Consider the following 19,163-nt stretch of genomic DNA (forward strand, 5'->3'; position numbering starts at 1 on the left):
TTTAGTTGCATACATTCTTTGGCTTCCGCCTTATTTTAGAACACATCTTTGCGGTCTTTGCTCCAATGGTTTGCGAAAATATCGTTTCCAAGGGTGCTTGTTATATGACATACAGAGCCCTTGCAGCTTTTTTGTAGTTGCTCTGCCCGAAGCTTGTACCTTCCCACGGAGCAGCATATCCTTTCTCCATGATGTTGCATACATCTCGTGCCATCAAGAAAGTAGTCATTTTAATGCTCCGGTAGATGTAGTTATTTTCATCGAAAGTAGGAATGATAGTGACATAGAGTTGGCCATTGTTTAGGAGTCGGATATTTAGGTGGGTGATTTTAGTAGTATGTGGATAGGACTCACGCCCAACACCAACCGAATGAGGCTCTGATACCACCGTTAGCTTTTGGTGTTAATGTGCAAGTGCGCATGCCTGTGGAATTTGCTCGGCAAAGGAACAAGGAAGGAGCTTTGGGAGCTGCTTGTTCTTCTATCAAAAGGGAAATGAGAGCAGGACGGTACTGTTACTCATGTGAGAGTAACGGTCGTGGGTACGCCACATATTTTCCCAAGGAAACCGGGTGACTTGTTTACCCGGTTCCTTGGGAAAATCACAAATCCCACCAAGGGGGATTTCTCCTATTAGAAAAAAAAAAAAATCAGCCAAAATAGCAATAAGGGAATAGAAAAGGAACTTATTATATCATCAGTGTTAGATATCTTTGCATTAAGTGCAAAAAAAAATTATCTAAACATCTTTATCTCAAGAGAAAATAAATGTAGGATTACTATTAATAGCAGCACCGTTCCAAAACATTTTAAATTTGTAGTTATATAATCAACAACTTGTCTATTTCACTGAGAAAATAGGAAAAAAAAATTTAGTAACCCCAAAATTGAAAGAGGCAGTTAGTGAAGCTAGGTTTTTTTTACCAAAAGGTTAGCGTTCCAAATCGATGATTTGAGTAAATTCATAAAAATCAAAAACTTAACGGTGGGTTATTTCACCACTTAAGTAAAAAGTTCATGCATTTTTATTCATTTGAAAAGTGAGGATAGTTTTGTCCAGTATGTAATCCAGGCAATTTTTTTTTTGGTTATTTGGCTGAGAGTATTCTAAGGGAAAACATTTTTAATGCCATTAAAAGGAACTACAGAAAAAAAATTCTAAGCTCAATATTTCAGGATCTTGTCATTTCATAATAAAATATTAATACCACATGAATTTGCTTTTCAATATCTCTAAAAATCTCTTTGATTTTCCCAAGTTCCAGTTGCCAAATCCTCATAAATGGGATTCTGTGGTCATTGTAGCACCGTTATTTGTAGCAAATAACGGTACCATCGTATAAGCAGAACCCTTATCAGAATGTTTGGTTCAAGGGATTTATAGAGCTGTAGTTGATCTGAACATGAATGAACGAGCATGGAGCCTTTTTATAGTCCTTCCTAATCGGCTCTTCTGCTAAGAATCTCTGTCAGAAATACAGAAATTTGCTTTATTTTACATGTCGGGCAGATTTTCAGCCATTACTTCTAACTCCCACCGACTTAGCTAGAACCACAAACTATAACTACTCACCACAGATCTAAAAACTTGTATAAGTCTTGGCTTTCCTGGATAAATTGGCCACAACTTCAACAAAATTTAATCAAAAAGAAAATGTTGCAGTGGAAGATTTCATTTGCCCAAAACTTTGTCATCCTTCAGACTACCTATCCAAATTGGAGAATAATGAAGTAGACTGAAACAAAAGAATCATCTGATAATGATATACAAAAGCAGCCAAATGTCCATCGTTCAAAACATTTAGAGAAGGAAATAAGCACGACTAAAAACAGGAGGACAATTATTCATGACAACAATCAACAACCAATCAATAGATAATTATCGAGCATCAGCCACTAGAAGAAAAACCTAAAAATGGAAAAAAGAAATTATTATACGAAGGAAACGGGAGGGTTCAAATGTAGCTGAGCACGGCATATACAGTCTGAATTATGGTGAGGACGAAGAGGAGGATAGCGGCAATGAGAGACAATATAGCCCAAGGACTCCCGAAGTAGTCTCGGTTGAGATTAGCCTTCCACTTGTTCCAGCGCTTCTTGCAGTGCTTACTGATGTTCTTTTGCACGGCGTCAAGGCTGCTGTTGGATGCGAGCGGCACTCCCTCGCACAGAGAGTTGAATAGCTTGGCGACAGCCTTGTCGCTCCCGAGGGCATTCTGGATGATGCCTTGGGCGTGGAGCAGTGCGACATCCAGCTCACTGTTGATGATGTTGTCCATGAAGGTGACGTAGGCTGTGATCTCGTTCCCAGCCCCGATGTGCAAGCGCTCGAAAGTCATAAGGTTGAGGAACATGGACTCGGTGTCGTCCCCCACCTTGATAACGGGGAGCCTCAGGACCCCTCTGGTGAAGGAGATGTCCTCGAGACTGCGGGTCTGGCTCGTCTTGAACTGGATCCCGGTCTTGTTGAGCTCGTTGGCCGACCGGATTATCTCCACGGTCTCCTTGGGGGCCAACCCGATTATCTCCTCAGTTTCCTGGATGGCCGACCCGATTATCTCCCTCCTGGCCAACGGGATTGTCTCCGCGTTCTCCTCGGTGGCCCCAAGCCCCACATTTTCCAGGTCGTGCTGGACCTTCTTGGTATTCATCATCAGCTGGCCCTTCCTGAAGACGTCCAGGACATGCAGGCATTTGCCCATCCTTGGGATGGGCCTGCCAGAGCAGTACTTGAGGATGAGCATGTTGACGTATTCCTCGTCCTGTGATGTTGGAGTCAAGTCAGCGCATTGAATACAAGATTGTTGTCGTGTCGATGGTACTTGCTCAAAAGAAGTAATTAATACCACGAAAAATTTAAAATTAATTTTTAATCACAGAAAATTCAAAACTGATATACGTAAAAAATTTATCATAAATTAAATTTTTTGACCATTAAAATTTAAAAACTAATATACGTGATAAATTTACCATAAATTAATTTTTTACCATCAGTTAAATTGGATTAATATTACGAAAAATTATAAACTGGTACACTTGTGACAAACGGAGAGTAAAACTCCAAACTGGTACATCCGTCAACTGTCACGTGTCATTCAACTCATAAATTTGACCATAAAATTTAACGGAAACTAATTGAGGGTAAAATTGTCACAGGTGTACCGGTTTGGGGTTATTTATGGTTAAAAATTTAATTTGGGATGAATTTATCATAGATGTACCAGTTTGAGGTTTTTCGTGGTATTAACCCAAAAGGAAAAAAGAAAGTCTCCCATAGAGGTGACTATTAGAAAAGAGTTGCTAAAGATTTCCTTTCCTTACAGTGTATATGTTATCATAAGTAAGGATTTATTAGTCAGCATAATATTTGGTATATCTCATATAATTAGTTAAGAAATATATGGTGGATTTTCCCTTTTCCTTTTCTGTTAATCAATGCCTTGTATAAAGTTTGTACTGTTGATAATTATAGTTGGGCAATTTGGGTTTATTTGATGAAGGAAAAATTAGAGACATACGTCTTTGTTAATTTTTATCATATCACTCGACTTTCCTAGTTCATGTAGGAAGCGAAGGAGTAGCAGTGGGAAGCCGCTATACGAGTTCTTCTATATCTCAAGAAAAACCCAGGATAAGAGATTTTGTTATTAGTCCCAACTTTATTTCACTTGATCGCCTTTTGTGATTCCGAGTGGGCGAGTTGCCCGATCATTCGACATCCAATCACGTGTTACTTTGTCATGCTCGGTGATTGTCCTGTGTCTTGGAGAACCAAGAAGCAAACCACAGTTTCTCAGTACTCTACTGAAGTTAAATATTGCGCTATGCCAATTGCCACTAGTGAATTGATTTGGTTGCGCACTTACTTGCGTTCCTTGTGGTATTGCACGACAAACCAATGGATCTTTATTGCGATTACCAAGCCGCTTTACACATAGCAACAAAACCTGGTATTTCACGTACGAACAAAGCATATTGCGAATGACTGCCACTTTGTTCAAGAACATGTATAGTCGGGGGCCATTAGAACCAAGCGCGTACCCACTAGACTTTAACTGACAAACATTTTTACCAAGGCGCTGGGTCAAGATCGGTTCACATTTCTCATAAGCAAGTTGGGCATTCCTTTTTGTTTAAAATTTGATATATCAGTTATCATTAGTTAGGATTTATTAGCTAGAACAATATTTGATATATCTCTTATAATTAGTTAAGAGATATTTGGTAAATTTTCCCTTTTCCTTCAATGTCTTATAAATATATTAGTACTAACGATGATCAATACAAGCAAAATTACAATTTCTCTCAGTGATAGATTTAATAATGAAATTGTCGATTGATCTCGAACCGTGCATCCAACATTTTTAGAGCATTAGATTTGATGGATTCCATGTGAGGTTCATGTGAGATTAGCAAGATGTACTGTTAGGTGAACATAGTTTGGCGGTTTATGTGCATGCAATAACCTCTCTAACGACGGAACGAAATCTAAGAAACTAACCTTCTTGTAATCGCTCTCGATGGCGACCAGCTCATACAGCACTAGCATCGGCAGCTGATTCTCCAGAATCAGCATGTCCCGCGTTATGAACGGCCGTATGTATTTTAGCCTGTCGATGCTGAAGAGGGGGTCGTTGGGCGCATAGCCATGCTTCTCCTCTATCGTGGTCCTCATGATCTCGAGCATGAAGCAGCCGTCCATGAGCATCAGCTCCAGGAACTGGCCCCCTCCGCCCTCCTTCCATTTCAGGTCTAGCGTTTCGTAGCTCTCCTCGAGGTCCCGCGCCACCTTTCTCAGGGAGGAAAGGAAGCGCTTGAGGGTCTTCCCGGACCGCTCGAGGAAGTGGAGGAGCACGCGGTGCTTGTGTTCCTCCATTTGGCGGAGGTGGACCTCGCCATAGTGGTAGGGGCCGAAAGAGACAACCTGCGGCTGGTAGGCCTTGTAGTTGAGGTCGGTGATGAAGGCGGGGACCTTGTAGATGGACGGATTCTTCCAGGGCAGTTGCCCGTCGGAGGGCATGCGCTTGAGGATCTTGTCGACTTGCACGATCCACTTGGTCTCGTCCGGCTGCAGTGGGGGTGGCGAGGGTAACATGGTTCGGCAAGTTTCAGAGGTTCCACAAGGTGAGAGGAGTGGAGAATTCATGGAGAGAGAGAGAGAGAGAGAGAGAGAGAGAGAGAGAGAGAGAGAGAGAGAGAGAGAGAGAGAGAGAGAGAGAGAGCGAGAGTGGGAAGAGTGTATGAAGTTTGCGGTTTTCCAAGCCCAATGCTTCAAGTTGAAGAGGTATCACCGGACAGACCATGTATATATAACTCACTTTTTGTGCACGAGGTAAAGACAAAACCAGTTTGAGCATGTCCCGTGGAAGCCGTAGGATATGAATTGCGTGCACGCATAGCACGAGGTCTCGCGACCGAGCACGAGCCTTTGAATACGATGAATCTCACGGGTGTCTGCCCTAAATTAAAAGGCTCGTTTGAATTGAGCACATGCATAGCAATTGAGGCATGAACTTCGCATATTTGATATTTGATGCGACACTTGGTAATAATTTGTACCTCGTACGTTTGGGATATGCCAAATTTCTTATTTGAGGTCTCAATTTTAGTACTCGATGCCCTTCTTTTATACATATACATGTATATATACATATACATATATATATGTATATACATCTCCTATAGGGAAAAAAAAAGAATTTCACAATGAGTAACGTTCCTATGATATCTATGGGGGAAAATTTTCTAAAAAGTTATAAACCTATCGTATGATTGTCAATTCAGTCCTAAATCTTTTAATTATGCTAATTTAGTTTTAAACTTTTTGACGATTTGCCAATGTAGTTATTCTGACCAATTATCCAAATAATATATTTAGGACTAAATTGACAATTTTTTAAAAAGTTTGGGACTAAATTGATAAATTGAAAGGTTTAGGACTAGATTTGGCAAATCATCAAAATTTTTAGGATTAAATTGACACAATTGAAAGATTTAGGACGAATTGGCTACCATGCAATAGGTTTATGACTTTTTGGATAATTATCCCTGCGGTTAGCTCATGACAATCATATTACTTTTCATCAATTAACTTCAGATGGCACACAAGACAGGTCGTAAACATCTTGTGTGAAATTTAAAAATCAAATTAATTTAAACAAAAAGATATATTAGAACTCAAATCAAAGTCAAACTATAGAGGCAAAGTCCAGTTTCTAAGTTACACTAAATATTAGTGTGGGTTTTATTTTTTATTTCTTTAGTTTCATATCACCTAAGCTTAATTGACTGCGAGCGTTAATGAGCCTCAATTGAGAAGAATTTGGATACATTATAATAGCTTATGAGCTATTTTAAAAAACGTTTCGAGTTTGAGCTCGTGTATGAGATCCGATCCAAATCAGATGAGGTGGACTAGAATTCTTGACTGAATACCTATTGGAGTCATGATATGGGAGTTCAACCAAGATAAGGGTCGTGACTTTATTTATTGGGTTTTGCTAGCATAACGGTTTTTAGGCAACTGTTAGATAACAGCATGTTGCGAGCCATAAATTCTTGAAGGAGTGGATCTCATAATAATTTTTGATTATTTTTTTTGTGGCCCAAAATATATTGTTATTCTCACAATAGATTAATGACAATTATATAAACATTTTTCTTATTTTATCTAATTTTTTTTGGAGCGGTGACAATTATGTAAAATATCCAAGAATATCAACGAAGAGATTGACTCCTTTGAAGGCCGTCCAAGTGACGCCGCTGTTGATTGGCCGTATAAAGACTAAAGAGAAGGGTTTAATTTTAACTTGATTTTAAGCCCCATAAAAGAAATAGAAAAGGTCTTCCTATTATGCCGCAATAAAGCCACACAGTGGACTCCCAAAACGGACGGTGAAGAAAGAAAGGGGGACGAACAAGGAGTTTTACGTCTAATTGAGTTGTTTTATTGGTAAACACTACCGATACTCGGATCTAATCACGTAAACATCTGGTATTATTGTTCCTCGTTTATTTCTATGGTGATTTCGTGCTGATTTTGATCGCAAGATCCGGTTAGTTTCTGCATTAATTTTACAACAAACCCTAATGGATAAGTACTTGGATATGTTATGATTGCTATAATTTTTTTTTTTTGGTAATCGAGGATCCGTCACCATTCCCCAGGGACGAGCCCGCACAGGTAATCGGGGCGCCTATATCTTGAGGGAGACTAACTCAGCAACCCACCCCAGGGCCCCCCACTTAAATTACGGAACCGAGCGGGGATTCGAACCCAGAACCTCTGAGGAGGGAAGAAAAGCGCCCACCAACTCGGTCATACGCAGATGGGTGTTATGACTGCTATAATTAATCAACAGTAAACACAAAAATCTCATAAAAGATGTTGACTTCATACGAAAGCGATTAATTCCAACCAATCAAATTAATATGGGAAAAATGTTTGGGGGTGTCACTTTTTGGTATTAATATGGGAAAAATGTTTGAGGGCGTCACTTTTTGTGATCCAGGTAAAGACAAAAAATGTTTAGGTACGTCCCATGAAAAACGTGGGAATCGAATTGCATGCACGCCATCCGCATATTGAATCGAGGGCATTTAATGTGATTTTGGTACGGACTTCACAATTTTTTTTACCGTTGAGATAATCTAAATTTCATACTTGAGATCCTTTTTAGAACTCAACGCCCTTCTTCCGTATTCATGTCTCACGTAGCGGAATTTTTTTTTTCACAATTAGTGACTTTCCGATAATATATATGCGTAGTTAGCTCATACAATTAGGTAACTTCTTATAAAATAACTTCAGGTGGCACACAAGACAAGTTATGATTATCTTCCAATGGCTTCATATGGAGAAAAATTGTTTCTAGCAAAAAGATGTATTAAAACTCAAATCAAAGTCAAACTAGTATGGCAAAGTCAATTTTATAAGTTGAACTAAATATTCGGAGAGGGAATCACCATCCAATGAAGAAATCAAAATGCGCATCAAAACCTCCCTTTTAATTCCACAATCATCTAAAACGCCTGATGAAAGTCGGATTTTTCTCACCAATTCAGAATCAGAACAAGCAAAATCCCAATAGGAAGAAACTCAATATAACCCCTCCCTTAACTCCACAAGGCAAGAAAGAAAACAAATCCAATTCACAGTTGGGCAAGGCCAGCATGAGGTTGCGGTGGCTGGTGGTGGGGCCTTCGTGGGGCATGGCTATTGAAAATGGCAATGGCTGAAAGGAAGAAAGGAAGAAGAAGAAGAGGAGGAGAAATGTAAGGCGCAAAAGAGAGAGACGAAGAGACTGAAGGTGAGCAGGCACATGGCGGTCAATGAATGGAGTGGAGCATGACTCACGTGAATATCCAGCTACATCCAATATAGTCTATTACTATATTAAAGATACATGTCATTTCAAAAGGACTCGATAAGCCTGTTTATATTTGCTCTTCATTACCTCAACCACCCTAGCCAGCTTTTATTGAATCTTAAATTGGGTTGGGTCAACTTTTGCTCCGTTACTAGATTTTTCCTTTCGACCTATCATCTCCTTTCTATCTACTTTTGAACGAGAGTGATGAGGTTCTAGTCCAAATTCCGAAATTAATAGGAAATATTTGGAGATAACGAAGTAAAAAATAAAAAATAAAAAAGACAGTTTTTAAATTTTTTCGAAAGCAACATTTCCTCCATTCTCTTATCTTCTTTTAATTTTCCTTTTTTTTTCAACAAAAATCTCTCTCTCTCTCTCTCTCTTCCTTTCTTCCTTTCCTCCACTATACTTCTTTATGTTCTTTCCCCTAACTTTTTATTCCCATATATAAAAGGTCAAAGGAAATGCGGATGCCAAAGATAGCATCATGCACAATCCGAAGTGTAATAGAATATCCGACTTAGTATGATAGGTCTCTCATTCATATTTTACATTACAATGGCCTCTATTTATTATATCGATGAAATAGAGCTTATGAAACACTTTCATTGAAATGAGAAAAATCGGCTTTTGAAGTTTCCCTATTTAATCGAACAGAATTTTCACATATCAAACATTATAAATTCATTTAATTTCATTCAGAACGATATTATTTCGCAGGCGACAATTAGATTGGATCAATGGAAACGTCAGAATCGCTCCTCTAGGAAGGCTCTGGCGTGTTTCACCATTCTAAGGAGTAGTTCAATCGCAATCACACGGGAGATGTCATGCCCTTCTGTGGCTGGCAGATTACGAAGTCCTTAATTCCAACCATTGAAAATTGACATGTGGATCATTTCAATACCGAGCGCTTTAGGAGCCCTTGTCTATTAATTCTTATCATATATCATGCTTCCATTTTCTTGGGGAGCATGATAGCTAGATGATGTTCCTAATAATGAAATTCAAGGTCAGTTTTGGATTTAGAGGAGATGATAATCCCATAATATTTTAAGACGTTCACCGCAAGTCTTGGAAATCCAATGTGGCTTGATGGAAGTTTTTTTAAAAGTTTATGACACTCAAATAATTGATTGAAAGTTATAACACGCAAGTGAACATTATTTAGAAGTCATGACACTCAAGTGATTGAAAAAAATAAGTTATGATACTCAAGTGAGTACTGTATGAAAGTTATGATGCTTTTGGTGTCCTTATCTCATAAATGAGAAATCAAGTTGTGGTAAGACTTGGGAGAGCCCATTACGAAGCGTAAGTGCCACCATGCAATAGAGTTATACTTGCCCGCCAGTTTAATCCCTCGGGATTCACCTCGGGAGATTTGCAATAGAGAGTTTCCACTATTTTAGATTGGCCAAAGAATTTCAAAACAAGTAAAATCTTTTATTCCTAAAGTGTTTCTCGTGGCATTTCAACATTGATATATGCCTCGTTTGTATAGATCAACGTTTAGATTTATTAAGACATTGAAGGTAGCATCGTATGTGATAGAGCATTCATGTCATTTCGATAGGATTGGACGAGCCTGCCCAAACACGCCTTTTGGTTACCTCCGCAACCCAAGCCAGCTTTGATTGATCCTTAGGGTTGGGCTGCTCTACTAGAATTACAAGTTAAACCCATCAAAAACTTTTAGGCCCATCAGATGGTCCATTTTGATATTTTTCCTTTTTTTCTTCTTTATCTACATAACACCAATTACGCTAATTTAATCTTATTACTAACACAGTTTTTCAATTCCGCTCCTCAAAATTTTTTTATGCTCGATTTATACAATCAAACCTTTCAATCATCATCATATAATGAGCTTTAAAGAAAAAACGGAATCTTTTCATTGAAATATGCTTGTCCATATAGATTTATTATCAAAATATCTGTATGTCATCATAAAAACGTTTTAGATCCGATGACATATAAAAAAATTTATGAGAGAGAGAGAGAGAGCCTGTGACATCTGGAAATTCCCACATCAATTAATAATACGTAGAAAAAAAAGACAAATGTCATATGTGGAAAACTCTAGGTGGATTAAAAAAGTTGTAGTGTGCGGAACATTTAAATTATATTTTCCGTGACCATGATTTTCGGAAAGTGATTCCATTAAGATTAAATTACTAAAAATTTGTGCATAGGTTAATTATATAGAGTGAAGATAAAATACATATCGCGTGGTAAGTAGCTTTTGGAGTTTGTTGTATTATCAAAATGTTTGGTACAAGGGATTTAAGGAGCTGTAGTTGATCCGAACATGAATGTACGAGCATGAAGCTTTTTTATAGTCCTTCCTATTCGACTCTTCTGCTAAGAATCTGTCACAAGCAGAGAAATTTGCTTCGTTTTACATGTTGGGCAGATTTTTAGCCATTACTTCTAACTCCCACCAACTTAGCTAGAACCACAAACTTTAACTCCTCACTATAGATCTAGAAACTTGTAGAGTCTTGGGTTTTCTGGATAAATTGGCCACAACTTCAACAAAATTTAACCAAAAAGAAAAATGTTGCAATGGAAGATTTCATTTGCCTAAAACTCGACCATCCTTCAGACTACCTATTCAAATTGGACAAAATTTAAGAAGACCGAAACAAGACAATCATCATCTGATAATGATATATATATGTAGCCAAATGTCCATCGTTCGAAACATATAAAGAGGGAAATAAGCACTACTGAAAACAGGAAAACAGGAGGAAAATCATTCATGACAACAGTCGACAGCCAATCAACAGATAATTATCAAGGATCAGCCATTAGGAGAAAAACCCAAAAATGGAAAGGGTTCAGTAGTAGCTGGGCAGGGCATATACAGTCTGAATTATGGTGAGCGCGAAGAGGAGGATGGCGGCGATGAAAGAGAATACAGTCCAAGGATTCCTGAAGTAGGTGTGGCGGAAATTAGCCCACCAACTGTTCGAGGGGTCGTCGTAGAACTTACTGATGTTCACTTGCACGGCTTCTAGGTTGCTGTTGGATTCGACTGTCACTTCCTTGCACAGCGAGTCGAATAGCTCGGCGACCGCCTTGTCGCTCCCGATGGCATTCTGGATGATGCCTTGGGCGTGGAGCAGCGCGACATCCTGCTCATTGTTGATGATGTTGTCCATGAAGGTGGTGTAGGATGTGATCTCGTTCCCAGTATCGATGTGCAAACGCTCGAAAGTCATGAGGTTGAGGAACTTGGACTCGGTGGTGCCATCCACCGTGATGACGGGGAGCTTCAGGACCCCTCCGGCAAAGGAGATGTCCTTGAGACTGTGGGTCGGGCTCTTCTTGAACTGGATTCTGGTCTTGTTGAGCTCGTTGGCCGACCGGATTATCTTCTCGGTCTCCTCGGGCTGGACCTTCTTGGTCTCCATCCGCAGGCACTTCCTGAAGACGTCCATGATATGCAGGAGGCATCTGTTTATCCCCTTGATGCACATGTCGAGGGAGCAGCACTTGAGGTTGTCGTCACCCCGCATTGTTGGAGTAAAGTCAGTGCATTGAGTACAAGATTGTTGTCGTGTCGAGACTACTTGCATAAAAGGGGAAAAAAAAAGTCTCCCATAGAGGTGATTATCAGAAAAGATCATCTCCTCGCCACTGGACCTGCTGGGGCTCCATCAGCAGGCCTTTCCTGAAGACATCGATGACATGCAGGCATCTGCCCATTTCCATAATGCACTTGTCGAGGGAGTAGAAGCTGAGGATGAGCTTGTTGATCTCGTTGATGCATTCGTTAGGCTGTGTTGTTGGAAGAAAGTCAGTGCATTGAATACGAGACGGTTGTCGTGTCGACACTACTCGCGTAAAAGGGAAAATCAAAGAAGTCTTCGATTGAGGTGACAGATTTAATAAAGAAATTGTTAATTGATCTCAAACCGTGATGCGAGGTCCATCTGAGATCACCAAGATGTACTGTTAGGTGAACATAGCACGGGGACGGAGTAAAATATAAGAAACTAACCTCCTTGTTATTCTCGACGGCAACCAGGTGATACAGTACCAGCATTGGCAGCTGATTCTCCAGCAGTAGCATGTCCCGTCTTATGTATGGCTTTATGTATGTCATTGTGCGCATAGTCAGAATCGCCCCCTATCGGGGCCCTCATGATCTCGAGCATGAAGCACCCGTCCTTGATCATCAGCTCCAGGAACTGGTCTCCCGTGCACTCCTTCCACTTCTGATCCAGCTCGTCGTAACTATCCTTGAGCTCATGCTCCACCTTCCGCAGGGACTCGAAGAAGGGCTCGTGGGACTTCTTGGACCGCTTGAGGAACTGTAGGAGTGCGCGGTGCTTGTGTTCGTCCATTGGACGGAGGTCGACCTTGTCGTGGTGGTAGGGGCCGAAAGAGACAACCTGTGGCTGGTAGGCCTCAGGTCTGAGGATGGTGATGTGGGCGGGGACCTTGTAGATGGACGGATCCTTCCAGTTCTGTTACTCGTTGGAGGGCAAGCTGTTGTTGGCTGGGACGATCTTGTTGGTCTCGTTCGGGTCCGGTGAAGGCGGTGAGGGTGTCTCATAGGTTCCACAAGTTTCTGTTCTGATTGAGAGAAGAGGAGAACGATCCATGATGGAAAGAGAGAGAATTCGAGGAGTGTATGAAGTTTGGGGTTGCTTGAGCCCAATGCTGGCCACCTATTTATAAACAAAGGTGTCAAAATGATCGTTGGCCCCCTTTTAACTCATATGAAATGAGTTGAGTAATGTTTGTTAAAAATTTAATAATGGCTTTTGCTAGCGTAACAGTTTTTGGACCACTATGAAAGCAATAGTATGCCGTAAGTCACAAACAGACTGTTATTCTCACGATAAATCAAGAACTGTTACTTAATGATTTTTTTCTAATAAATGGCTGAAAAACCCAATTAACTATGAATTAAGATCTCGATTTTCATCCGGACTTCGAGATGGATGTAAAACTCCTAAAAGATATTTCTTCTTTTCGGGGAAGACAAAGATTCGAAGGGAATTGGGGACGTATGATGTCTAAATATCAAAATAAAGAATGCATTAGTGGAGCTCTCTATCACTATATATCAGACGGATAAATCGCGGAGGCTCCCATGGGAGCTTCGATTTCTCTTGTGCAGCGAAGTTAATTCTTGACCAAAAGCTAGAGATCCGTAGCACGAAACTGCAGTCCCACCGCAAAATGGGGCCCGATCTGACCCTCTCCGCTCGCTCTCCGACTCCCCCAGCAATAAAGGAAAGGGGCAGTCGATTTGGGAACGTTACAAAGTCTCGGTGGGCCCTCTTCCCACGTGTGCAAAGTCTACGAATCTCCGGGACAAAATTGTTGTTTATTCTCATTTCCTATTAGGAACAACCCCAATGTAGCTGATAGGTAGCTCTTTCGCGAATTATCCGTACAAAAGTTTCGAGCCAAAAGTTGTAACCGTGAACATATTATAGGAATTTTCGCTGCCAATACTCTGTGAATTTGTTGTACGCCTAATCGACATGCATGTATACTCCTTAAAAAGTAAGGCAATCGGGGGTCTCGAAATGCCATAGAATCTAATCAATTTGATGTTTATCAATCAATGCAGGACAATCGGACACCAAATCGATCATATCCTTTGTTCTTATTCATATTTTTCACACAACGTTAATATTGTGTTTTTATGAGTACGATTGCATTTAAAATCGATAATTTATGCATTAGGTTGGGTATATGTTCATAGAGTCGGTGCATTCTTCAAATACAACAATTTAGGGCGAAAAAAATTGCTAACATGGATTTCGGGTCGGGTCGGGTCGAGTATGAGTCGAGTACATATTGGATCGGATATAAGTCATTAAATTTGTAATGTATAAAAATTGATCTTAACTAGTTAAATGAGTCAATTTAGATCGGATCCGACCTAATCGTTTGACGGGCTTACGTATAAGTCACTTTTTGTGCATGAGGTAAAGAGAAAAAGTGTTTAAGCATGTTTCATGGAAGCCGTAGGAAATGAATTACATGCACACGGAGCACAACATCTTGTGATCGCGTACGAGCGTTTGGATTCAATAAACCTCACAAGTGTCTGCTTAAATCTAAAGGGTCGTTTTAATTGAGTACATGCAATGCTGATTGAGGTATGAACTTTGCATATTTGATATTTGATGTGACACTAGATTTATAGTAGTATTTTTCTTCATTTTATTTGGCAAAATTTTTTATCTTGTCTATCTGGGATATGTCAGATTTTTATTTGAGGTGTCACTTTTAGTACTCGACACCCTTTTCCTGTTTATACAACGCCTGTATGGAAAAAAAAAATCACAATGAAAAATATATCTATGCTCAATTAGCTCAGGACAATCATATAACTTCTCATGAATTAATTTATGATGGAACACAACATGGGTTGCAATCATTGAATGTGAAATTCAAAAATCTCCACCCGGTTTGGTACGGAGAAAAATTAGTTTAAGCAAAAAGATATATATTTTAACTCAAATTAAAAATAAAAAAACCATGAAGGCAAAGTCAGGTTTCTAAGTTAAACTAAATATTAATGTGGGTTTATTTTTAGACTCGACCCGAATTGAAAGAAGCGGATTAGAATTCTTCCCTGTATGCCTATCGGAGCCGTGCCGGAGGAGTTCAACCAAGAAAAGGGTTGTTATTTTACTTTATCTAATTTCTTTGGAGCGGTGGCAATTACTTAAAGATCCAACATTGATCAATTAAGAGATTGACTCCTCTAAATGCCGTACAAGCGACACTACTGTTGATTGGCCATATAAAGAAAAGGGTTCAATTTTTTCTTGATTTTAAGCTGCATAAAAGAAATAGAAAAGACTTTACTAGCATAATAATCTTTGGGCTACTGTGAGAGTAACAACATGTTATGAGTCACAAATTTTTGAAGGAGTTGACCCCACAATTATTTATAATTGTTTGTTAATTTTTTTGTGGACCAAATTAGGTTATTAATCTCACAGTAAATTAAAGACAGCAATTTAATTATTTTTCAAATAGAAATGGACGAAAAGAGTAGAGGTCTTCCTTTTAAGCCGCAACAAAGGAATCTGAAAAATAAAGCCGCACAATGGACTCCGAAAAAGAAAAGGACACGAAGAAAGAAAGGGGAATACACAAAAAATTTTACATCCAATTGAGTTGTTTTATTTATGAACACTATGAGCTCGAGCGTGATCTGGATATGGAAAACACTCGAACTTGTGAGTAATTGCTATTCTGTAATTTTCAAATTGATCAGTGAATTATTCTATTAGCTTTTTTCGTAGAGCAGGTACCGATGCTCAAATTAATCAAATTAATATGGGAAGAGTGTTTGGGGGTACCCAAGCCCAATGCTTCAAATTGAAGAGGGCATGGAGGTGTTAGAGTCGAATTGCGCAGAATTGGTAGATGGAGTTTTGAAGAAGACGCATGTGTGCTAGGAGCTGGAAACTCCGGTGGACGAGGTTCGGTTCAGACTGGCCCAGTTTAAAAATGCTACTTTGGCCCATTGTGCCCATTTTACAAACCAAGTAGCCGATTGGGTAGCTAAGACTCAACGCTAGAATTCCCTCCCCTCTTTTAGGGTTGTCCGTTCTCACCAATTTCTTTGTGATTTTTTATGTTTAGATGCCCATTCGTTGAGCTTTTTATTTAGGGTTAATACTACGAAAAACCCAAAATTGGTGCAACTGTGACAAATTTATCAAAAATTAATTTTTTGACCACTAAAAATCCCAAACTGATATATCTGTGACAAATTTATCACAAACTAGTACACGTGTGATAAATGGAGGGTAAAATCCAAAATTGGTATATTCGTCAACTACCGCGTGTTATTTAACAAAGCAATTTAATAGTAAAATTTAACTAAAATTAATGCAGTGTAAAATTATCATAGATGTATCAGTTTGTGATTTTTTATGATATTAACTATTTTATTTAAGAATTCTTGAATTTAAATAATATCGACTAATCGACAAAAACAAAAAAAGTTGAAGAGGTACAACGGTACAACGGGATAGTCCCTGCATGTGCGTCTCTTTTTGTGCACTAGCTAAAGACAAAAAGAGTTTAGGTATGTCCCTTGAAAAACGTGAAAGTTTCGAGCCTTGAGATTTAGGCTGCGCATGACAACTTGCCAAACAGTGTTTGATTCTGTTCTTTTGTTCCCAGAATCAGTTTGGGAACAGAAATGCGTTTGTTTAATTTTTTGATTCTAGGCACAATTTTGTCAAAAATTGTTCTAATCGTTTTCAAGAATAAAAAAGTAGCTTCTTGATTCGGGAACAATTTTGAGAATCAATTTTTTTTTCTTCTTCCTTTTCTTGGTTTTTAATGTAGCTTTTAATGTCCGGCCCGAGGACTGCCCTCGCCGGATCTGACGAGAATAAAATATTTTAATAAAAAATATTATTAAAATAAAAAATATTTTATCGGCCATGGCCGGCGACCAGGCCATGGCAAAAAAAAAGAAAAAAAATATTATTAATAAAAAAAATATTTCACCCGCCATGGCCGGTGACCAGGCCATGGCAAAAAAAGAAAAAATATATATTTTTAATAAAAAAATTATTAATAAAAAAAAATATTTTACCGGCCATGGCCAAAAAAATGTATATTTTTAATAAAAAAAATTATTAATAAAAAAAATATTTTACCGGCCATGGCCAGCGACCAGGCCATGGCCAAAAAAATGTATATTTTTAATAAAAATATTTTAATAAAAAAATATTTTACAGGCCATGGCCGGCGATCAGGCCATGGCAAAAAAAAAGAAAAAAATATATTTTTAATAAAAAATATTTTACCAGCCATGACCGGCGACCAGGCCATGGCCAAAAAAATAATAATATATTTTTAATAAAAATATTTTAATAAAAAAAATATTTTACCGGTCATGGCCCAAAAAATATATATATATTTTTAATAAAAAATATTATTAATAATAAAAAATATTTTACCGGCCATGGCCGGCGACCAGGCCATGGCCAAAAAAAAGAAAAAACACTTTTAATAAAAATATTATTAATAAAAAAATATTTTACCGGTCATGGCTGGCGAGCAGGCCATGGCTAAGAAGGAGGAAAAGAAAAAAAGAAAAGAAAAAACGAAAGAAATATTAAAATATTTAAAAATATTATTAATAAAAAGAAATTTTGTGGCGTTACCAAACGCATTTATGTTCTTTTTCTATTCCAGGGATGGAATTTTGGGCCGTTAACAAACACCTTAAAATGCTCAGAATCAATTCTGGGCACAGAATAAAAAAGAATCATTTCTGAGCAGAATCTATTCCCGGGCACAGAATCGTCGTCATGCACAGCCTTAATGTACCTTCCAAGGGTCAGCCTAAATTAAAAAGCTTGTATCGAATTGAGTGCACGTAATGTGATTTGGCCACGGACTTCACATGTTTGACGTGGCGTTAGACTTATAATTTTTACCTTCGGGATAATTTAAATTTCTTACTTGAGGTCTCGTTATTAGTACTTAACGCCCTTCTTCCGTGTATACATTTCCCGTAGCAAGAAAAAAAAACAATATTTCACAAAGAGTAGCTTTCCAATAATATATAAGCTCAATTAGCTCATGACAATTATATAACTTCTCATAAATTAACTTCAAGTGGCACACAAGAGAAGTTATAATCATTTTGTGTCAAATTCAAAAATTTCCACTGGCTTCATATGGAGAAAAGTCAGTTCTAGCAAAAAGATATATCAAACGCCCTTCTTAGTGTGAATTTTTTTTTTCGGTTTCGAATCACTTTAGCGTAATTAACCGCAAGCATTTATTACCTTAATCAACAAGAACTTAGATACATTATAACATCATATAAACTCCAATCACGAAGTACTTGAATCTATCATAATTGCTATAATTAGTAAATAGTAACATAAACATCTCATGAACTATGTTGATTTAATTCGAAAGCGACTAATTCCATAAACCAATCAAATTAATACATCATCTTGTGGATAAATTTTCCATATCAGTTTTAGTATCCCTAACATGACTTTGACTCCACATTCTTGGTGGTTTTGACGACCTCAGCGTTATCTCCAAAAATCAGGAAGTCATCGACATATAGACAAATAAGTACACATCCAACGGTTGTGGATTTAGTGTATACATATTTGTTACCCTCATTGATTTTTATATCCATTTTGGATCATCACATGGTCAAGCCTCTCATGCCATTGTTTAGGAGCTTGTTTAAGTCTATACGATGATTTGACAAGTTTACACACTTTGTGTTCTTGTCCTTTGACCTTAAATCCTTCAGGTTGTTTCATATAAATCTTTTCGTCGAGATCACCATTCAAGAATACAGTTTTCACATCCATCTGATGTACCTGCAAATTGTATAGCGAAGCTATAGCAATCAATATCCTAACTGATGTAATTCTTGTTACAAGTGAATAAGTATCAAAGTAGTCTAGACCTTTCTTTGTCTAAACCCTTTGGCAACTAGCCGTGCTTTATACTTATCTATGAAACCATCATCTTTACGCTTCCTTTTGAATATCCATTTACATCCAATTGGTTTATTTCTGGATGGAAGGTCAACCAATTCTCAAGTGTGATTACTTCGTATAGAATAAATCTCATTATCAACAACTTCTTTCTAGAAATGAGCATCTTGAGTTGACATTGTCTCTTCAAACGTTTGAGGTTCACCGTTTAACATAAATGTCATAAAATCAGGTTCAAAAGATTTTCTAATCCGTGACCTCTTGCTCCTTTGAAGTTCGGCTTCTTGAGTCTCAACTTCATCATTCTCAG

At 38.3% G+C, this 19,163-nt stretch overlaps 3 protein-coding genes and 1 pseudogene across 3 annotated transcripts in view; 1 reads left to right on the forward strand and 3 right to left on the reverse strand.

Moving 5' to 3' along the window:
• LOC115693714 (U2 small nuclear ribonucleoprotein A') overlaps positions 1-19,163 on the forward strand; it is a 60,289-nt gene that overhangs the window by 37,346 nt on the left and 3,780 nt on the right. The gene's annotated exons all lie outside the window — the stretch shown is intronic.
• Positions 1-19,163, reverse strand: part of LOC115693710 (eukaryotic peptide chain release factor subunit 1-3-like) — a 71,045-nt gene that overhangs the window by 26,522 nt on the left and 25,360 nt on the right. The window lies entirely within an intron of this gene.
• LOC115693720 (UPF0481 protein At3g47200-like) lies at positions 1,738-5,147 on the reverse strand. The gene is made up of 2 exons (XM_030620779.2): positions 4,502-5,147; positions 1,738-2,762 (listed from the first exon to the last, which is right to left on the reverse strand). The coding sequence occupies exons 1-2, from the start codon at positions 5,144-5,146 to the stop codon at positions 1,956-1,958; spliced, it is 1,452 nt and encodes a 483-aa protein (XP_030476639.1). The 5' UTR covers position 5,147; the 3' UTR covers positions 1,738-1,955.
• LOC130140485 (UPF0481 protein At3g47200-like) lies at positions 11,153-13,034 on the reverse strand (annotated as a pseudogene).

The sequence above is a fragment of the Syzygium oleosum genome, unplaced genomic scaffold, assembly GCF_021117445.2.
Source record: "Syzygium oleosum isolate NSW1041296 unplaced genomic scaffold, Sole_v2.1 Sole_v2.19, whole genome shotgun sequence".
NCBI classification, from domain to species: Eukaryota; Viridiplantae; Streptophyta; class Magnoliopsida; order Myrtales; family Myrtaceae; genus Syzygium; species Syzygium oleosum.

Excerpts from the sequence above, each read along its gene's own strand:
- LOC115693720 (XM_030620779.2), bottom strand. The coding sequence starts at position 5,146 with ATGAATTCTCCACTCCTCTCACCTTGTGGAACCTCTGAAACTTGCCGA. Across the intron at positions 2,763-4,501 it reads TCGAGAGCGATTACAAGAAG|GACGAGGAATACGTCAACAT; the intron begins GTTAGTTTCTTA and ends CCAACATCACAG.